This window comes from Colossoma macropomum, unplaced genomic scaffold (genome assembly GCF_904425465.1).
Source record: "Colossoma macropomum unplaced genomic scaffold, Colossoma_macropomum, whole genome shotgun sequence".
Taxonomy (NCBI): domain Eukaryota; kingdom Metazoa; phylum Chordata; class Actinopteri; order Characiformes; family Serrasalmidae; genus Colossoma; species Colossoma macropomum.
In genome coordinates this window covers 25,820,585-25,842,435 of record NW_023494803.1, presented here as the reverse complement: position 1 = coordinate 25,842,435, position 21,851 = coordinate 25,820,585, and the positions used below count along the sequence as shown (strand labels likewise).

The 21,851-nt window shown below is 38.2% G+C and overlaps 1 protein-coding gene and 1 long non-coding RNA gene across 2 annotated transcripts in view; one reads left to right on the top strand and one right to left on the bottom strand.

The window, feature by feature from the left end:
* Nucleotides 1-5,292: 5,292 nt before the first annotated feature.
* Nucleotides 5,293-7,242, bottom strand: LOC118823975. The gene is made up of 3 exons (XR_005008562.1): nucleotides 7,160-7,242; nucleotides 5,438-5,599; nucleotides 5,293-5,326 (listed from the first exon to the last, which is right to left on the bottom strand). It is a non-coding gene; the product is annotated as an uncharacterized LOC118823975 (long non-coding RNA).
* The window catches only part of kiz (kizuna centrosomal protein), a 35,271-nt gene continuing 19,889 nt past the window's right edge, over nucleotides 6,470-21,851 (top strand). The window contains exons 1-8 of the mRNA XM_036593850.1: nucleotides 6,470-6,671; nucleotides 7,443-7,505; nucleotides 8,345-8,507; nucleotides 10,103-10,177; nucleotides 12,460-13,039; nucleotides 13,411-13,648; nucleotides 20,345-20,464; nucleotides 20,947-21,114. Of these exons, the coding sequence (XP_036449743.1) occupies nucleotides 6,607-6,671; nucleotides 7,443-7,505; nucleotides 8,345-8,507; nucleotides 10,103-10,177; nucleotides 12,460-13,039; nucleotides 13,411-13,648; nucleotides 20,345-20,464; nucleotides 20,947-21,114 (1,472 nt within the window). The 5' untranslated portion in view covers nucleotides 6,470-6,606. The remainder of the gene's footprint in view (nucleotides 6,672-7,442; nucleotides 7,506-8,344; nucleotides 8,508-10,102; nucleotides 10,178-12,459; nucleotides 13,040-13,410; nucleotides 13,649-20,344; nucleotides 20,465-20,946; nucleotides 21,115-21,851) is intronic.

Genomic DNA, 21,851 nt, shown 5'->3' with positions numbered 1-21,851 from the left:
AACAGTTGGTAAGTTTTCTGCCCCATTAAAATGCTGCTCTAGGTAGCTGCCTAGTTTGCCTATGTGGTAAAGGCAGTCTTGACAGTGTTTAGTCTTTAGGTTACAAGAGCAATCATTTTATTTCTCTGCTAGTTACATTCAAATACTAGAAGACACTGCAGTGAGGATAACCTGAATCCAGTATACTAGATTCTTTGTGCTGTTCTGTATGTTCTGTTCTTGTTTGCCATCATGTATAAACATATAAGTCTTTGAAGTCCTCTCGTTCACTATAAAACCTTATTATTATTAGATTCACAATGAGTGATGGAAAAATAATGTCTTGAATGATTCAAGTTGGCCTTGTTTATTTACTTACAATGTACTGCAGTCTATCTACATTTTACAGCCATTAAGTCATTTTTCAGCAACAGGACAAAAGCAGAAAATACATATTTAACATAAAAATACATATTTTCTTTTTTGTTCAGTATTTAATGTGTCCACGCTTTGCCTTTATTACAGCTTCCATTCTTTTCGAGAAACTTGTTTTCAGTTTTTCAAAGAAATCTACAGGGATATTTTTCAAAGTTCAGCCACAGACGTTGGTTGCATGTTCTGTTTCTCTCAACTCAAGTAATCCCAAACACATTCAGTGATGTAGAGGTCTGGACTCTAGAGAGGCCATTCCATCATTCTGAGAACATCAGCAGCTTCATTGTTTGATTTGCAAATGTTCTTTTTTGACAGTGTTCTCTCAGTAACAGCTTTTTGACAGCTACACATCCTTTCAGACCCATAGGTTTGAGGTATATTCTCACAGTGGAAGGATGGACAGAAACACCTGTGGATTTTTTTTTTTCAAATCTGAAGCAAGAGTGAAGCTTGATTTTCTCCTCTCTCAAAGAAGAAAAAGTTTATCTGATAGTAACAGTTTTGGTGGTCTGTCAGGTCTGGTTGTTAGGAGTCCCATGTTCTCTGTATCTTTTAATAATTGTTGAACTCTAATTTTGGAAATTCTGTTTTCTTCCACTTATTTTACTTTGACTTTCCCCTTCATCATGCAAGTGGATTATCTTATATCTAATCTCCTAAAAAATAAATAACTTGTACTTAGTTGTCATTTTGACTGGAAATCAAATAAATGAGAGGTGGTCTCTGACTTTTGCACAGTACTATAGAAACTCAACAAATCACATTTTACACTGTGAATAAAAAGAAAACAATATTTTGTACTGCCTGTTAGACTACAATTACCTTCTGAAATTTCACTTTAGATAAATGCACAAACACTAGAAGGCATAGTGGGGTATTCTTTCTATCTCAGAGGGGGGGGGATGACAGAATGAGAGAGATATTAGTAAGCTGCCAATTTTGTGAAATGTACCCAAAATGAATTAGAGGTAATTGACAGATTTAGACCATCCATTTGATTTGAACTCTGATATATAACAGGAATGGGGGAAAAACTCATTAAATGACGTTTGTATTACAGCAAGCAATGTCTACATGCCAGGCTATCCCTTGATTTTTTTTTTTTCACATTTCTGCAGTAATGGACAGCTTTCACACCTAGGTGTTACTAGGCAGATTCTATGCAGGTTACCTTTTTGTGACACTGCATGCTTTTAGCAGAGTCCACTCCATTCTGATCAATTTGGCCCAATTAAAATGCTTTACATTCACTAGTGCATGTTTTCCAGAGGCATTTCAAATTATCTCTCATAATTAGACGCAATGACATCGCCAACCTACAGAAGCCTTTGTTTTTGAATTAGCTTTATACCACATCAATTCAGAATGTGAGAGAGGTCATCTATTGCACAAGTCAACTCTGAATTCTTCTATTGGAGAGCGACAATTACTGTCACTGGCAGGGGTGACACAACGTCTTGACATTTGTTTGGGAGACAGGCTGTGTCCAATTCCCCCTTAATCTTGGGCTTTGAAGAAAAGCTTTCAGAGGACTGCTTCTCATCAAGCCCCACTCCATTTTACTTTATTAACGTTTCTAACACAAATTTAAAAAAGGGAGGGTTTTGCACCTTTTTATCCACTTGACAGCACTTCACTAATTGCTTCTCCCTCTCTCTCTCTCTTTATCTCCCACTCTCGCTGACACACACATGCGCAGAGACAGTCACATGAATACGCTGCACAAAAAATGCACACAAGAACATATCCCTATATGCACACTGAAAGATAATTATGTATAGAAATAAATATAACACTTCTGAAGTGGCATAAATGTGCTAAAATTATGTCTCAAACGTTCACATTTTCAGAGTCAACACTGAGTCCAAAAGGGGACTACAGCCACTTTACTAAGCATCTTAGAGGAGGACTGTATCCTACCATTGCATACAATTACTCTACACTTCCTCTGCTTTGCATTGCTAAGGGGTAAAATAAAGCAAGTCTGATATAGAGGCAATAAGGATTGCCTTTTAGATAATGCTAAACATGCTCAGTTGTAATATTGTTCCCTTGCAGATTCTAGAATTTTAGATTTTTCCTATTAAGAATCCAGATCATTACTTGCAAATTGCACATTCAACCTTTTTGATATACCAGTGTCAAAATGATACCTCAATGATGCTAACCATAAGTGTCCATTTGCTGGAACAATGATAAAAGCTTGGTCAAATTCACTTTCCTGATGGCATAAACCTATTATAAAACAAGTGACCATTGAATTAACACAGAGAACTTGAAAGCTTTTATACTCTGATGTAGAATACATTCAGAATAAAAATTAATTCACCTCATTTGCAATTGCTCTGGGACTCTCTTGAGCCTCACGGAGACAATTTGCTCAGAAAAAGGAGGAGGATCTTTATTGTGCGCTTACAAAAAAAAAAGTGTCTGGGTGCACACGTCTTTATATCCAGTATTTACTGCTGAAGTCATTTTTCTGCTGCAAAGAATGAGAACAATGAGAGAATGTATGGAATAGGCCATTTTGTGCTCATTCACAATAGAACACACTGGGTTTTCAGTGTATATACAAGGCTTTAAAAGAAATCCAGGTTAAATTCACTCCTGGACATTGCTTTAAAGTCATTCCCGATTCTGAGAAAAGTGATCAAGAGTGACAGGTATAAGAATAAATGTCAGAACGAAAAAATAGGCGCCGAATGCAGATAAAACCAAACAGGGCATTCAACTGAGCTGAAGCGTTCCTGATTTTACACAGGAGACAAAACAGAGCCTTCAGCAGGGACAATTTGGAGACTATTTGTATAAGCTGTTTATCAAATTATTGAAGAGACAGATGTTTCTGACTGCTCCACGGCTGCACCCTGGATCTCCTAGACACAGAAACAAAGGTCTGAAGGAATCATTTGTGGTGTGCCCGGAATATCAATTCAGTTTACTGCTGTTAATTCACATGCAAATTTTGACCTCTGTTAAGGCATATCAATTACCCTACATACAGTATCTGAGGGACAAGATGTACCGGGAAACGAGGGGAATAACAAAATATGGACAAATTGTAATAATGCAAATATTTTTTCATGCATGCATAATTCAGAATTCCATGCATTTATAATTTGTGATAGAACAAAATGAAAAAATATATATCAAACTAGTGGTAATAGCCCTTGCTGTATGAATCCCTCACTATAGAGACATGTGTTAATCTATGGCTGACATACAAATCTACCAAGACCCGAATTCCTGATGATCAACTGTAAAGATGAAAACTGTAGTTTTGAGAAAGGGTTGGAATACTGAAGCTGATGGTAGAGTTTCTGGATAAGTTAGAAATGACTTATAAGATACTGAATTCCAATAATTGTCAATATGCATATATTTTAAAATCAAACACAGTAACAAAGCCAACATTTCTAATTTTCTCTTTTAGGGTCTTACTCACTTCAAGTGTTCTGTTTTAATGTCTCATTCTTATGAGCAATATCTAAACCTGCTCCTGTGTTATGAGTGCTTAGTGAGTGACACATTTGTCAAGGACTGATTACTTTGGATCTCAGCGGAAGCAATGTTGGCTCTCAGGGAAAAAGAACAGCGTTTCAAATCTCACTGTTATCACCTCCAAAATAGTGCCTTTCAGCCTCGCCTTGCAAACAAAGAGCCGTGCAACAATATCAATTATACATGCAGGAAGCAAACAAGAGGATTTATTAGCCAACAAATAGTCTCACAGAGTGACCATGAATGGAGGAGATTAGCATGTGAAAAGCACAGCAAAACTCCCTGGTTCAACAGCTAAAGAGCAATTTGATGGGGCTGGAATTGGGGAAATTGCTTGGTTAGAGCCCACGTTGGGAGGGATCAGAATAGAGCACCTCAGCTACAAGACAGAGTAATATAAAACACGGGGGCATCAGCTGTCAAAACATGGAATGACTGTAACTAAGCAGTGAAAAACACTGGCCTAGTAAGGCAATGATTACCAAACTAGAACCCCAAAAGTCCTCAAGGCTGCAATTATAGGGTCCACAGGAACATCTGTTTGTTCTTTAATGAAACTTCTGTGCACTTTCTGTGGGTCATATTTATACCACTCTGGCAGAAAAGGGATACTGGGCACTAATAGGTGAGAATTCAGACAACATTCCCAAAATTAAAGATGCTGAAAAGCGTTCTTTGGAGCAATGCCATAGTAGAACCAACTCCTTTAAATAAAAAAATTTTGTAAATGGGATGTTATTATTATTAGGTTATTATTACTGCTGTTAACCAATGTAAAGTCTACTATGTTATAGCAAATGTCACGATAAGACTTCATATAATATTGTAATCGAATACTGAAGCAACTATCCTAAGAACATGTTTCAGATCATGGCTGAAAGATATTTGAAGACAATCAATATCAAAATAAATGACCAACGTATGGCAGGGTTCTGTTAAACAGGAGAGAAACGTGTTCCAGCACTTTCTTCAAAACACTCCTCTTGTCATTCTACCACCATTACTACTGAACTCAAGTAAAATGGCAACAGTAACCCAGGGATAGTGATTTCAGTGTGCCCTTTCTAAGAGAATTCTATTATAGTAACACAGACTGTCTGGGAAATGGAAGAAGCTGCAACCACATATTATTAGTTGCTAGAATAGGAGAGCAATTTACAGTAAGTGGGTTCAAATTCTATCTATCTCATCTTAGTGAAACTGTGAAAATCTGGAAGATTACTACCTAAACTGAATCACAATCGGCAGCCAATAGTGTCACCTCCGTATCCTTGTCAATGCCCCTCACTCACCTCTATCGACTTGAGAGACACTTACCTTCCTGCACTAAGCATCGAACTCACAGTTACTTGCCTGTGTTCTAATAGAAAAGCCCAACGAGCTCCTGGAACATTCAGCTTTTTCCTTTGCACTGTAGATATGTGAGACAGACATCAGTGGTAGTTCTTTTTGATGAGGGTCAGTAGTCTCTTCAGCAAGTTATTTTTCTCTGCCATGACTTCAAGGAAATCGGGATGTTTACCTGCTGCCTGGACTTGGGGTCATGAAGGAGAGCGTGTGGATGGGCTCTCAGAGTGGCTTACAGGGCAGATGATTGGAAAAGGATATGATGAAATAGAGCTCATGAAGTAGAGCTTTACACATCAGGCAAGCTTAAGCACCTGTCTCTGTACAGCTCCAATACCTAAGAAGGCAGAGGAAGTCACTGTTGACATTGTTGTATGGTGGGAAAGGGTTCAACATATAGTCGACCTTGTTTTTTGATTTGTTGTTATTATTATTATTATTATTATTATTATTAATAATAATAATAATAATAATAATGGTTGTTAATATTAATGTTATAATTTTTATCATTCAACATGAGATTCTACGACAGTCAAATATACAACTTATTTGTGCCTGTATGAAAGTTCAAATATTTTATTTGCTAATTGCTTTGTAGAGAGGGATATTTACTTTAATAATTAATCCATCTGATATACAGAAATAGGCTATGTGTAATTTCTATGTGCTTTTTAATGTAAAAGCAGTTTACTTTCTGAGCGATTACCAGAAAAGCTAGTAAACGAATTAGCATGTACTGAATAGCAAGCTGAATTAGAAAAAAATTATTCTCTCTAACATGAAGTACACAATAAACTCTTAATTTCCGTAAACCATACAATGATTAGACACAGCAAGAAAACCCTATCTTGTATTTCTGAAGAACTGGACCAAAAATTATTCCAAAGCAGCTGCGGCCATTTTGGCTAAACTGTCGCTATAAGAGCAAAACAGTCCTAAGATTTCTGTTTCTTAAAAAAATCCATTATCACAACAGGCTTCATGTTCTTACTCACCCACAGTGTAACTTGAAGTCACTTTAAACAGCTCAAAAGAAGGACGCATTCTATATTTTACCAAATAAAAGTGCGCGTCGACCGAGGAAACAAAATAATGTTTTTTCTTTTCTTTAGTGAAAGTGACGTATGTTGTTTTCTTAACCGCTTTTAGCTGAAAGACCGTAGGATGAAACTGAATAACCAAAGAAATGGCGTTCACGTGAACGGCGCAGTGCGCGCGTTCACGGTGAAAGCGTGTCTGCTTGTTTACAACTAGGAAACCTGGGTAGCGGTGAGCATGGCAACGAGCGTAAACACTGTACCGGCGCTGTTCGGGGCTAAAAACGGATGATCCAGCTGACCTGCAATGGCTTTCTGCAGTACCGAGTACTTCGACACAATTGGATCTATTCAAAAGAGCATACACGAAAGGTAAGAAGTGTTGTTTCATACATTATTCCCTAACAAAGCTGTGTGAGGCAAGAGTGCAGTAAGGCCGCGAATGAACCCGCGGAGTGAGAGTCCAGCCCTGCCCGATTTTAGGCTGTCTAGGCTCCCCTCGCCATGGTTGGTCTTTAGCCTGCTGTCGTTAGCCTGCCAGCAAGAAGCTAAAGCTAATTTTAGCTGCTCAGAGCCAGAGCTGGAAACGTCTAGCGTCTAGCTTCACTTAATCATATTTGCTAAGACGATAAAATGGTTAAATAGCAATAGCAACTAAAACGTTATGTTTTTTATTTATTTATTTTGAATGTTGGCTAAGTTAACGGTACCTAGCTAGCTAATTAGCTAGCATCCTGCATATTTTATATTCACATCCCATGCATGGAACTGCTGTAGTTGGCGCGACTGGCTAAGTAAACGTGGGGAGGAAAGTAGCTAGATGACTAGTTTTTCTGAGCAGTTTTGGCTTTTAGTCTCACCTTTTAACAATCAAACAAGTGGACCACTGCGATGTTTCAGGTGCCGCTGCCTTCAGGTCGGCTACAAGTCCGTGCCGTGAGCCCTGGTTCGTTTGCTTTTACTGTGGCGAAAGATCTCGTTCAGTCTTGTTTTAGACCTACGTTTTGTTGTCCTACAAATTTGTGGATCATTATAAAAGCAGAGAGAGAGAAAAGTCCAAAATAATTGAACAGAGATAATTAATGAAGAGGGTGAATAATTGAACAGAGATAATTAATGAAGAGGGTGATGTCTTCTCTTTAGGGAAAAGAGGAGGCATGAGCTGGAGGAAGAGCTGTTTGCCTACTCAAGATCAGAAGACAGACTGTGAGTGTTCTGCTTCACTTTAATGTAATTTTGCTTGTCTGTTGTGTTAAATATATTGCGTAAACCAGTTCGAACAATGTGGCTCTACCGTTTTCATTACCATCAAAGCCTAATCTGAACCACTAAAAAAAAAATGAACATGAAAGATTCAAATGTAGAATGCAGAGTTATTCATACAGCACGCTCAGAACAATGCACTACAATGGGAATTGTATGTGTCAACAAATATTAAATATTAATATTTGATGTACCTTTATAGTGATAGACGTTTGTTTGTCTATTAATTCAGTTGTTTTTGCCCTTATGTACTTCCCATATGTTATGCTGTTTGAATGGGACTTCACCTAGAAACTTTTGTTTTAGGACAATTAGATGACTCTCTAAAATATAGCCTCTTCCCTCTCATGGATGATATGATGGCACTTAACACAAGTGCCTGGAGACCCATTTGTTTTTATATGGCCCCACCAAATTTCCACATGCAAACAAACATTTTATGATGATGTTAGGGCAGGAAATATGCACGAGGTTAGTGGATCAGCCTTTATGATTCAGATTCAGAGTTTACCCATAATTTTCCTTGTTGGCCTTTTTTTAGACACAAAACATTTTTGCTATGGAGTACCAATTAACAGATGTACCAAGCACCATTATCAGATATTTTTAGTTTGTCTCTAGGTTGACCGCCATTTTAGTTTCAGACTACTAAAACAGTGTTTGACATTAGCTGTTTGTAACTTAACATAATCAAGTTCCTATAAATAGTCCCATTTGTACAAGATGACACTTTTACCAAATATAGTAATGGGGTTCTTCAGTGTTCCTTATGTTGTTCACAGAGCCAAGCAAAAATATGCCAAGATGCGGCACTATCACAAGGAATTGTGTAAGAGAGAGCAGCAAGCAAAGACTCGCAACCTTGAGCTCCTGAGAAATGTCGAGAGCCTGGTATCAAATGCGAAGGAATTTTCCATTGACTACACTGTACTGCATCACTTGAAGGTAAAACCTTGGATAGCTTTTCTGTCCTTACTGTACTGGCATCTGCTCTGTAGAGTGCTGATATTTTTGTATCTACTTCACTGTTGTTATAGACAGGGCTTGCCATACAGCGGCTAGCTTTCATAAATTAAAGGTCTTTCGTAGGTATGATGAACCAGAGATTTTCTATTAACCTATATATATATATATATATATATGTTTTCTCTATAGATGATTTTTTTTTGTTAAGGACTGCTTGCAGCAGCCTTTCAGCACAGTTTTTCTTGGTTCATCACACTCAGATATAACATTTTATGTTCTGTGTGCTTTGGCCCTTATGAAAGTCAACAGACTGATTCAGCCTAATATATTTGTCATAGCAGCAAATTGCCCTGAAAGCAATAAAATCTTTCAAGACAAAGATTTTTTTCCTCATACACTGTAAGCTTCAATTAGCCTGCTGCCTATAATCCCATATCATTGTCTAATTCTCATCTGCTGTTTGAGCATTTACATTCGTTTTTGTTTAGTAACAATTGTAAACACTCTAACACTGCCATTTATCACTGCAAGGAAATGAGAAAAAGAAAACAATGGCTGTGGTCGATTATCACTTAAAACTGAACAGTGCTCAACAGCTTAATATCAAATTTGCCAATTTGTTTAATTACACCACCCCAAATTAATTGCCCACTATTGAGACACTGAAGTACCTCTGGTTTTCTCCCTCCCTGAAAGGAGACAGACTGTCTCTGTTTTATTATGTTTGGATTATATTTGTTTATTTTTTTTAATTAAAGAAAGGATTGTATTTATTAAGCATTGTTTAATGTTATTGATATGGTAGCTGTAATCTGCAATTGCTACAGATACCTGGTAAGAAGTAACCATAGATTGTTACCAAGCTAAACTGAATTAAATTACTAAATTGCCACAATTCTTTCTATTACCAAATTACCACAATGCTAACAAAGCTGCCATCTGCAGCACTGTCTTTTTCTTTCTTATTTCCTTTCTACAGTGCTAATATTTGTCTGTGTAACTATAATTATATGTCCACTACAGTTGCTATTACTGGTTTGGAAATCATGGCAAATAGATAACAGATTGTGCTTAGCAAGCAAAATGTTCCTTTTTTGTGGAGCTGCTATTGTCTTAGGGGAATGAAGTGGTTGGCTGGAGGTAATCCCAGTGCCCTCACTGCTGCCATTAGGCTGTTTAATTGAAGTTTGGATTAGGCCAGTCAGTCTGGCTAACCACAAAATTGATTAAGAGCCCTGGCAGGCAGTGTTAAGGGCACTCAGAAGGGAATACCCACACTGAGGGACACTACATTTTCAGGGATAAACATAAGCCTCTCTTTTCTTTTCTTCAAGTTCACTGTTTCCTCTGTATGGCTTTAAATATGCACTGTAGTTATGAAGGAACATCTAGCACACAAACAGCAATGTAGCCATTCAAAAGCCATGTAGTGAAATGTTATTTCAGTACTAGAAGGTTAACTCAATGCATTGCTGTTATAGGTGGTTTTAAAGACTTGCTGAGGTTTCATCAGTAATGAGTTGAATGTGTTGAATCATCTTGGCCGATGGTAATTTTGATGGAATTTCTTGCAGCTGGAATGTAGAAATCACATTACGAGAATTCTGGAGGAGAGGAACAAGAGGGGGAGTGCGAGGGAAGCACAAAAAGTAAGACAGATTTATCATGTCATCTTTTAGGATTACAATTTGGTGGAAATTTACAAAGCTATCTCTCAGCCTTTGATGAAACTATGATCTTATGATGGGATCCAATATAAAGTGTACCGTTTCACTTTTCAAAGAAGAGAAATGAGACTTGAGGAGAAAAATAGGCTAGCGTATCCATTATTCTGTGCAATTTTTCTCCTTCAGTAGACACTTTTTACAGTTTATATGGGGTATCAGTGTTCAAAGGCTACAATTAATTTATAATCAAAAGCAATTTGGGAAGTGCTTGAGGTAATTACTGTTTTGCTCACAACTTCAAATGGCTCTTTTACTTTAATAAAGGAGCATCCGAGTCTTTAAACCAAATTATGTTACACAATTTTTTTTTTATGAAGCTCTTGAAAAAGGAAAAAAATAGATGATTTTCTCTGGGCATTGTGCTAGCTACCAGTCATGAGACCACTGCTCCAGTGGAGTCTTTATCCATAACCACAGTAAACATTTGTTATTAACTATAGCTGTATCTGAATGAAATAAAACTGCTTCAATCTGTAGTCATGGAAAACCAAGGTTGCTGTTATGAAGCTCTTGAAAAGGGAAAAAAGGGGGGAAAAAAATCTGTGATGTTTTTTTCTCTGGGCCTCATACTAGCTACTAGTCATGCTAAGACCACCACACCATTAAGGTCTTTAAAGTCTTTTCCATGGCAATAGTAAACTGTTGTGCTCGCCAGCTGTGACTACAACAAACAAAACTACTCTTCGGTCTGTAGTGCTGAAAAACAGAAGTCGCCATTATGTAGATGGCTCAGTGGTGGTGGGGTGGGGTTGGAGGGGTGTCCATTTTTGCTGCCGTATCTGTGATGGCGCAGGTGTCTAATCTGGCCTGCTATGACCGTGCCACCGATGTAGTTCAAGCCTGTGGCTGCTTCTTTCCCTTACTTCAAGCGGTTTGAGCGCTTTCAGATGAAATGTGGAAGACAGCTCATAATGACTTGGAGCATGCTGTCTTGAGCAGTCACTTGTGACTGTGTGCCTGCCACCCTACCTCCCCACCACCCACCACACACACACGCTCCCTTCTTTCTCCCTCCCTCCCTCCAGCCTGGCGATATTGTAATGAGCAGAGATGGGAGGAATCACTCCATTATGCATACGCGCCACTGCTGGCTGCGTGCATGTCCCCGAGGCTGCAGCATTCATTAAGGGGAGCTTACCGGCCTGAAAGCTGGGAAGCCATGATAACGGGATATGATTTTCATATTTAATACATTCCTTGGAAGAGCAGGCGCGTGCCGCAGATTGATAGAAGAATCAATTGCTACTTTAGCGAAACACTTTCTACTTTGCCCCGCAGCTAGCGATGGAATCACTCAGCCAAGAAATTAACTTTTCCTCCCTCTCCCTCACTCTCTCTTCTCTCTCTTTTTTTTTTCTCTACCTCTGCGCTGGATCTGGCAGGCAGGCCGCACGGTTTACAGTGGATGTTATTAAGCAGCTAACTGTTTGGTATTTAAGACCCTTATCAGAAAAGAAACAGAAGCCATGCTTTTTGTTATTTTGTGCGGCAGATTTTTTTTTCTTTCCCCTCCACCACTCCGCAGTGCAATGGCAGACATGAATCAGAGCTCGGGAGCAAAGCACTGCTAATAAGATTAAAAGTTAAGACATTGATCTCAGTACACTCAGCTGAAAAAAGACAGTTGGAGAAGAAATCTAACCTTGGCCCAAATAGATCTCAGACAGTTGTTGAAAAGGCAAAAAAGTGGCACTTTTAAACACTTTTGAGTTGTGTTGGTTGGGAAAGGAGCTGATATAAACAGAATTGCTGGGTTTAGATTGGAGGAGCCACCAGGCTAGGACTAGGATCTGTTAAAAAAAAAGGATGGGTGGATGATATGGCATAAAATATGCTCCTAGTATAAGACATCTCTAAACTTCACGGCAAATTATTCAAGAGTTCAGAAATATTCATTCCTGCACTATAAAACATAAAGGCGCCAAAAAGGGTTCTTTGGTGCAGTGCCATAGAAGAACTACTTTGGCTCCCTAAAGAACCTTTCGAAGCTTTAAAACATCAAACAAGATGTGCGCATATGAAGAATCTTTTAAAAGTTTGAAGAACTTTCGTGTATTGTAAAGGTTCTGGACCAATTAACGTTTTTTCCATGATGTTTAAGCCAAGAACCATTTAGGACCGTTTTACCATTGTAGTCATTGTTTTTCGTTTCTTTTGTTTTTTCTTTGTTTTTTCTTAAAATAATAATTTAAAATAATTCACAGGAACAAAGCAGATCCTTTCTACACAGCATCGGGAGATCACCCCAACCTAGTGTCATCTTCACGGGTCGGCAAACCCTCAAAGGCACTTTGGAGGAGGATAGCGTCATGAGCGTGCACTCACCATCTCTGACAGAGCTGATACCTAATCACCCTTCAGCTTCCTTGCCACAAAGTGGCCCTTTGATGGATGCCCGAGTTTCAAAAGCCAACGGCAGCACGGCTTTATCTGATGACATTCTAAACTCAGACGATTTCCCTGCCGGCACTGGCGACACAAGTGAAAGGCGGCCTGCGTCTGACTGTGGCTTCTTCAGAGGAGCGGGAGAGGAGTGTGGGCCGGAGCAGCTGGCCTCGCCTCACATGACCTTGAAGGCATCTGGAGTGTCCTCTCATCACAGAAGCGTGAAGAGAGCGGAGAGCAGTGCGTCACTCCAGCGCCGTCCCAGCCAGAGCCCTTCCCCAGACACCACTTTCACGAGTGGCCCCTCACGGCACAGCGGCTCTGGAGAGCAGGCCAGGGGAGCTGCTAGAGGGGCCAAGAAGAAAGCAGAGTCAGCTGAAAAGCATTCAGATGATTCAGGTTCAAATTTCTTGCTTATTCAAAACAACTTGTTTTCGTTCATGGTCTTAAAATAACAGTCCTTCTAGTTTACTTAAAATGATCAAATTGGCACTGTTGTGCCTTTACCTCAAAATGTAGTCATTCTGCCAAGACATCTTTGGTGTCTGTAGTTTGCTACTTTAGTTTTGCACTGGAGAAATGAAAACTAGTATAGCCAGCAAGTAAAAGGGGGAAATAGATTAAACTTGATTTTTGGCTAAACCATTGCTTTATCCAGTTTTCAGTATTCACATATTGTTATTTCAGCATCCATTGGTGTTTTATACTGTAAACAAATAGTTACTATTCATAATCCTGTTTAATATCTCTCATTGCTCTCTGGCTTTCAGATCAGAGTAAAAGCAGAAGCCCAAGTATCCCCAGTTCTGATGTGGAGATCACCCCTGAGCCTTCACTGAACACAGCCAGCGATGTTTCAGTTTCACTCAGTGATAGTTTCCATGAACAGCACAGCCCTGGAGGAAGTGCTTCAATGCTGGGAAAGAGTAACATACCCAGTCAAGGTGGTGGAGAGCCAAAGGACAGAGTGGAGTCTGGAGGACCTCTTTCCCCGAAGCCTGAATCTAGGTAGTACTGCATGGAGCAGACTCTCAAAAATAAATAGAATCATTTTAGTGCTTAAAGCAGGCATGTTAAGCTCTGTTCTGGGAGAGCCAGTGTCCAGCATAGACATATCTGATTCAACTCATCTATGAATTGCCAGGTTTCATGGATTTGTTTGAGCAGGGAAATCATCAAATTATACAGGGCACCAGTCTTCCAAAACCAGAGCTGAACACCCCTTGCTCAAAGTCATTTGTTGACAGTAAGGGTATTTCTGACATTTTTTCACAATTTCTGCCTAATTCTGTTGTTGAGATAAAGACAAAGTTTTATTTGACGTGAACTCGTGCATTGTAGAGAAATTTTCTCAACCATGGTGGTGATAGCAACCAGGGGTCATGCTGTCTACAGTGCAACTTTATTTACCACGTAAATGTTTATTAATTAAAATGAGTGGTAAAGCTAAAGGTTCCTTCTGAATGTTTTATGTATAATTATTATAATGGGAAAAGTCTGGAAAATTGAATTCAGACATTTTTTTCTTACCTAAAATGTAGTCAATCAGTCAAGACATATTTGGTGGTAATTTTGCACTTGAGCTATGAGGCAGCTTGCAACAGATGCATATGTGCATCAATTAGCATTGTGCAAACTGCATGCCTGAATTATCAAAACTGTGTGAAGTTGTTAAGAAGTCTCAAACAGACTTACTTATGTGATTTTAGTTTTTATAGATAACAATGTGTCATACAGTATCAGAATCAACAACAAGTCAGACAAGTGTGTAGTGGCTAGAGCCTGAAGTTTGCACACTTTGCACAATAATGCTAATTATTGCTTTAATTGTGAATTATTATGTTAACCATCACTTTAAACTGCTGTTGCTACTGCAGTGAAGTTGATACTACAGTTGATACTGTAGTGAATCTCAGCTAAATCAGCCAACACATTTACCATGACTGATTGATATGTACACAACATTTTTTTAAGGACACAAACCAAATCAGGCCAAGCGCAACATCTGAAAGCAGCGCTATTTGCGAGTTTAGAGTTGTGAGGGCATGTGTGTGCGTGTCTGGGTTCAGGCTGTTTGTGTGTGTGTAGATGTGCATGTGTGCGAGTGTGCGAGAATATGATGAACCAGGTTCACGCTCCAGAGGGTCTCACTCATTGTGGCTCAGTGGCAGCTTCAGGACACCTTGTAGGGAGGGCTCAGACCCTGAATCCAACATTATTGCCCTAATCCCAGATAATGCTCTAACAGAGCAATTTTCTGCTCGGGAGATTTGCCCAAGTCCCAGTGGAGTCGACAATTTCTTGACTCCCCAGAGTGTTCAGAAGAATGGAAGTGTGGACAGCACTTTAGGAAAAGAGACCATGAGATGATGTCCACCAGTTTAAACAATGCTATCATGGAGACTTCCTTGGTAGGGTATTTGATTCTAAACTGATCCTCATCTTTCACACATATTTCCAGCTAAGTTAGTTCATGCTCAGTGTGAGTGTTTTTTTTTGACTGTGGTGTTTAGCAATGAATATTATCTTTCATAATGTTGGTAAATGTTTTTTCCATGATAAATGAATGAAGAAGGTGCAATTTTGCTGACAAGATCTGAAGTTGCCTAGATCTGAAGTAGAATTAAGTTTTAATATAGCAGTATTCAACAGGAGGCCATGTGTTATTGTGATTTTATCGTCCACCCTTTACTCGTAGTGAAGTCACTGTATGCATAGTCTCAAGTGGCTTATTGCTTTTGAAGTGTAGCATGTTTAGAGTATACTGTTTTTACGAAGTACACACTTAAAAAAGATGGTTCTTCAAGGGTTCTATATAGAACCATGAACACTCAAATAACCCTTTGCATAATTAACTGGTTCTTTGTATTGTGAAACTGTTCTTCAGATTGATGGAGAATGTGCTGTAGATGTTCCTATATAGAACCTTTTAGAAAAGGGTTCCATTTGCGCCAAAAAGCGTTCTTCTGTTGTTACAAGCTTGACATCATAACAATAGCACAACCATTTTTGGTGCTATATAGAACCCTTTTCAAAAAGATTCTGTATAGAACCTTATATAACACATTTTCCATCAATCTGAAGAACTGATGCAAAGCACCATTTAGCCATGCAAAGGGTTCTTCGACTGTTCAGCGTTCTATATAGAACCATTGTCTTTACTAAAGGACCCTTGAAGAACCATCTTTTTTAAGAGTGTACCTATGAACTGATGAAGGAAGACAATAACCTTCAGTCGACCATTGTTGTGTATTGTCATTTCGTAAACTTTTTGGCATATGAAAATGAAAATATCATAAAATAGCAATGTTTATTGCAGAGTCTTTTACTTTATACAGAGTTTATGCTCACCAAATTACCACCCTCAGATGCACGGGTGCTGTATTTCAGCTTATATTTACTTCAGCGGTGCTGACCAAGCATGTAGCTGCTGATTTTCTTACACTAATCTGTGTAAGTTGAGTATAAGCAGCTGAGTGTTTTAGTGTGAATGTGTGGCCTTGTGAAGAGACAAGTGTAGGAGAGACACTCATCCCTTTTCTTCTCCCAGCTCAGAGAGAGAGCAAGCCATTAGTGTAAATCTCAGCATCTCTGGACAATATAGTGGCGTGTATGATGTCCTGTTGAGTGCAGGGTCAAGGTGTTTCTCTATTTTCAGTGCAGAAAAAAGGCCTCTTCTATTTCCCTCACCTCCACTTTGACCAAGGTGAGCTGGGAGCTGTATTTTCCCTCAGCCGTTCAGTATGTGAATCTGTCTCCCTTTTGTGAGACTAACAGTAGAAATGGTTTGCAATGATGTATTGTAACAGACTTGATGTAAAGATCTGCATCTTCAGCAGTTCATATCATATCTTCAACGTACAACTGCACTCACTCCCTTATTGGATCAGCTCTCGCTGACCATTTTGGTTTGGACTGATCATGGATACAGGATGTTTCAGGATGTACAGTTTGTGGATTAGTGCTAGTTGATCACATTAAGAAAAGAGCCCAAACAATGTATTGGCTGATATTGATATTAAAGACCTGCAGTTTTATCTACATCAGTGGAAATATGGCTGATAATGTAGCAACAATTGCAGATCTTTATTGGTCATGTCATCGTTGGGGCTCACAATGTTTTGATGGCAAAACTTTAGACAACTTGAGAACCCAACATGAGTTATCCATTTTTAAATATATGCCAACAAAATAGTCTGGACTGGTAGATTTGACCATGAAATACTGTAATGGTTATAATAACAAAAACAGGTAAAATGTATGAAAACCTAACCCTTGGCATGAGAATAATGTTATAACACAAAAAGATAACTGCTAAAAAAATAATAGAACAAGAGAAAGAGAACAATCCTACAAAGAAATCTAAGAAACTCTTTTCCAAGTACTGCAATTAGGAATGTGCAACTAATTTTGATATTCAAGTATACCTAGTTAATGAAGAGATACCCAGTTAATCACAGGTAAGAAAAAGGACTTGGGTTGAGATTATTATATGGCTGTAGGGGTAAAGGCTAAAATAATTAGTAGTGCAAAAAATTGGCAGAAAGCAGAGGAACACATTTGAAAACATTTGATTATTCAAAAAAAGCTGAGGGAAAACAGTGTTTGAATAATGAAGGCTGTCTCTTCAGATGTGAGCTAAAACTATGTCGCAGCTACCTGGCATAGCAATGCACTGTAAATCATAATAATTTTTTTGCTAATTACTAATATGAATCTAGTAGCACATGCTGTTTCTTGCATAATCCTTTGCCTCTCTTTTAATTAACACTTCTTTTTCTAATTTATGAATATAATTTTTATTTTTATAACCTACTGTCATGTTAAATGTGAAATTTGGATGCATTTTACATGTTTTTTTCCTCACCGTGATGGTATTTTGTGTTCAAGTTTACCAGTTCAGCTGATCACCATGAATGCTAACAGAATGGCAAACATGTTAAGCTGCTAGAGTGCTCAGAAATGGGGATTCTAGTCTTATCTAAGCCATTTATTTGTTCCTGTACAAAACAGTCCATTTAATGTCAAAGAGTTGGAAGAATGTTTGATTCAAGTTAACTCAAGTTAATTCAAGAGTAAACAGGACTTGAAAAAGTACTGCCAGCTCAGTAGAAACTTGTTATAATATTTGCTCTTTTTGTGTTAACCTTACTTACTGCAGAAGTTCAAATCACTGAAAATCAGGTAATTATAAATCACGCATAAAAGTATTTAAGCTTGAACCTGATAAGTAACTTTACTTAATTTTTTTGAGACAATACATTTGCAAGTCACCTTATTTAAGTTTACAGTGTAGAGGCCATTAAGGACTTGTCATCTTACACAAGATATATTCTTCTCAGTGGACGATGTTCCAACATGTTACATTTTCAGAGAAATATAACCCTATGTTGACTGTTTCTGGACGTATAGCTAACTAACATCAGCTAACATATTTACCTAGTTAGCAGTAAATCCTCGAGTTGTGAACAGAGACATTCAGAGTGGTTTGATATGAGGTGGTTCATTGCAGAGAAACTTGCAGACTCTGTTTTCTTTACAGTGGTGTTGATAGGACTCACGATAGGGTCACGATGTCTACAAAACAAATAGAGGCATTTTATTTACTTTCCAAAACCACCAATAAATCTTCTGTGTCTTCTGAGTATTTATATGTAATGTTGATGATGGTAAAATAGTCATAAATCTGAAAAAAAAGTAATAAACACCCCTCCACCATGAATGGATTGAAATAAATAAACTAAAATACTTTTTAGGCCACAACTTTATGGCAATACTACCATAGAACAATGTGTCAGACATCAGGCAGCATATATTTAACATCATTTAATTAAATTAATTTAATTAATAATTTAATAATTGAATGACTTTCTGATAAGAAGCTTTCAGAGGCATTAAACTCTTCATATGTCTGGTTCCTATCACCACCACTGTGAACAATTCTGACTCTGCAAGTTTCTCTATAATGGAGCATTTCACATCAAACCACTCTGAATGACTTTGTTTGCATTTTAACCGTTTAATGTAGAATTTTTGAAAAATCGGTAGATGTCCTTGGCAACTTGCTCATCGCTTAAAGCACTTGTGTTCAAAAAGTGCCATAGTGTGATATAATTAGCTACTTATTCACAAACACATGCAAAACTGTAACATTTTTCAGTCCTGTTGAAAGTATGAAACTTGTTCTGATTGAATTGTTAGTCTCTATATTTTTTTTTTCTATTTTGATGTTGAAACGTATCAAGTACCAAATAGTGTTTTTTCCCTTATTCAAATACTCTCAATACTCTCACCTTGAACGTTAAGTACTTGAGTAACTGTGCACATCCCTAGCTGCATTAATTATATTATGTAAGGCTTTTTTATCTTCTGCTGTTTATCTCATATTTGTAATAATATTAATATTAATTAAATTAATATTAAATTATTGCACCCTATATTATTTAATACCGGAATTTTAGCCACTCGCTGTCAGTCTTTTTCATTAGTAATACCCTGATTATTAGGGACATGAAATTATTCTTTTTTTTAACCATATTTTGCTGTACCTTTCATAATGTTATTGAATTGACCTCCTGTCAAGCAGCCCTGTTATTGATTAGCTTAGTGTCTTCATTTTCACGCTGTACTTGTCATCTATTGGGAAGAGACCGTTAGCAGAAGCAGAGATGATTCTTCATGGCAGACATAGAAGAAATATGTCCAAAATCAATATGGACAACAATGCGTGGTGGGTAGGTGCAGCCGATAAATAGTCAAATAATGTAATTTTTGTTCTTCTTGGGAAAGGTCTGGTATGAAGGGTCCTACAGAATAAAATGGAGAGAAGCTCTCGGTCTCTTGCTGAAGGGGGCAGGGCTTTCGCCCATGCTGCTGCAGCCCTTCTGAAGTGGACTTAGCCTAGATGGATTGTGCTCTACAGAATGTCATGGATATAATTCGCACAGGCGGCTTAATCAGGATGTTACCAGGAAACAACCTGCCAAAGAGAGGCAGCGATTGTTTGGTGGCCTCTGACCCCACGGCCCATTATAGATTGTCATAAATTCTTTTTGGGGCTTTCATGTGGCCAGGGCTCAGGATTTGGGCCTGAGCTTTGCAGGCGCCATTCACTGAGGGCCACCCAGCGCTTAATACTCCAGGAAGACAGATATGGTTTCACTAAACCCAAACATATTAGGCACAAGGTTCATATCTTATTTGTACTGCCTCCCAAGATCCACCTAATGGAGACATGTCTCTTTTTGCCATTAAAAAGTGAACACTGGGGTTATGTGAGGTTTTAATATTTTATTGTCGTTATTCATTGGCATAAACGAGCATGAAATATAAATTGAATTGCGCCAACATACAATAATATTGGTATTTGTGAGTGTGTATTATTTGTGATACTGTAGAGTACTGTGTGTATTTTTCTCTCTCTCTCTGTCTCTCTCTCTCTCTCTCTCTCGCTATATATATATATATATATATATATATATATATAATCATATATAATAATAATGATGTTAAGGTCAGTTCATTGTTCTGAGAACAACAGTATCATCTTTGTTTATTTTGCCAGTAATTCTGCTTTTCTTCTCTTGTTGTCTTCTCACAGTGGAAGGTTAGACAGAAATACTTATTATTTTTCTCAGATCTTAAGCAAAGGATGGAGCTTAAAGTATTAAACTTTATTTAATTTATTTATTTATTTATTTTCAGGCTTTCGATGGAAGGATTTTTTTATCTATTGGACAGCATTGAGGAACGTCTCCCTGCTAAAGACGTCAAGCTGTACAGTAGCTCTCCAGTCAGTGAGCAGAAGCTGAGAGATATTATCAGGTATGATATTCTGCTTTGCTTGAATCTTCTTTTCCTCATTACTGTGTAGTGTTCACGCTTCCAGTGGAAATTGCATTATCCTGTGTTTAAGAGCTCTCACTTTAAATTAAGTGCCATTACTTGGCACCAACAACACTCTAGCAATAAATCTTGGCCTTTAAGGGGTTTCAGATCATACTGAATTGTCATAGTAACCCTTTCTTGCGGTTGAATTGTGGGGCCGATAATTAAGATGTCTGTCAACAAATAGACGTGCATGGCATCATAGAATCATCTCACTTTTTTAATTTGCTCCCATATTGGTAGATGTAAAGGCTGTGAATAGTTGTTTGTCGAAGGCAGGTTGTGGTTATCCATTCCTCTTTGTGTGTGAGCATGTACATTAAAGACTCACACATTCAGAAGCACACATGCATATGTGTGTGTGCACAGCCCCTCAAGGCTCCATGAAGATGGCTGACATAGCTGTATGTATTTGCCAGGCTATGCAGTCAGCGTGGGGGGTTGAAAGGAGAGGAGCTGAGTGTGTGTGGAGCTGTGGTCCTGCAGCAGTTGCCCCAGTTGTCATGGAACATGTCTCAGGGTTGCCTGCTTCCCAGCGACCTGGTCAACACACACTGGTCCACAGCTACAGGCGCAACACAGATAAGGTACAGTAAAATGCACCTCTCTGGGAGCAGTTACCAGAGCACGGCTAAGTGCCAGCCACTTGGCTTTTTCCCTTCCTTTGATTATTTTTTGGGATATTTAGTTTACTATTTTAAGTAAAGTTAACTGTAGTATATTAGGTATTGTGATGTGCTCATTTATCATGTTATGTTAAAGGTAATACTTTGCCCACCGCAGTGATTAAGCGGGTGTGCTTAAACTAGTCCTCTAGACAAGTACAGTAGTGGCTGACATCCTCACCAGTTTAGGCTGTAACTTATGGCACATATTGTCAGCGTCACATTAACTTAAACTGACACATTACACATTCCATGAATGTATGGCCCAGAAAAGAGTATTCAAAAAGAGTCAGAGACCACGCTTAATTTATTTAATTTTCACTCAAACAGCTATTAAGTAAAAGTCATTCATTTTAAGGAGGTTTTCTGAGGAGATTAGATATCTAGATAATCTGTTTGCTTAAGAAACAGAAAAAGAGTTTTCTGCTGACTGGAGTTCAAAAAATATTAGAAGATCCAAAATCCACAGGTGTTTCTGTCTGTTTTTCACTATGAGTCAGCTCAACAGTATGGGTCTGAAAAGATGTGTAGCTGTCTAGAAGCTGTTACTGAGCAAAGAAAATTTGTCAATTAAAAAAATGCTGCTGGTGTTCTCAGAACAATGTACTGGTCACTCCATATTACATTTTTGGGAGAAGAAAAAAAAAGCAAACTTCTAA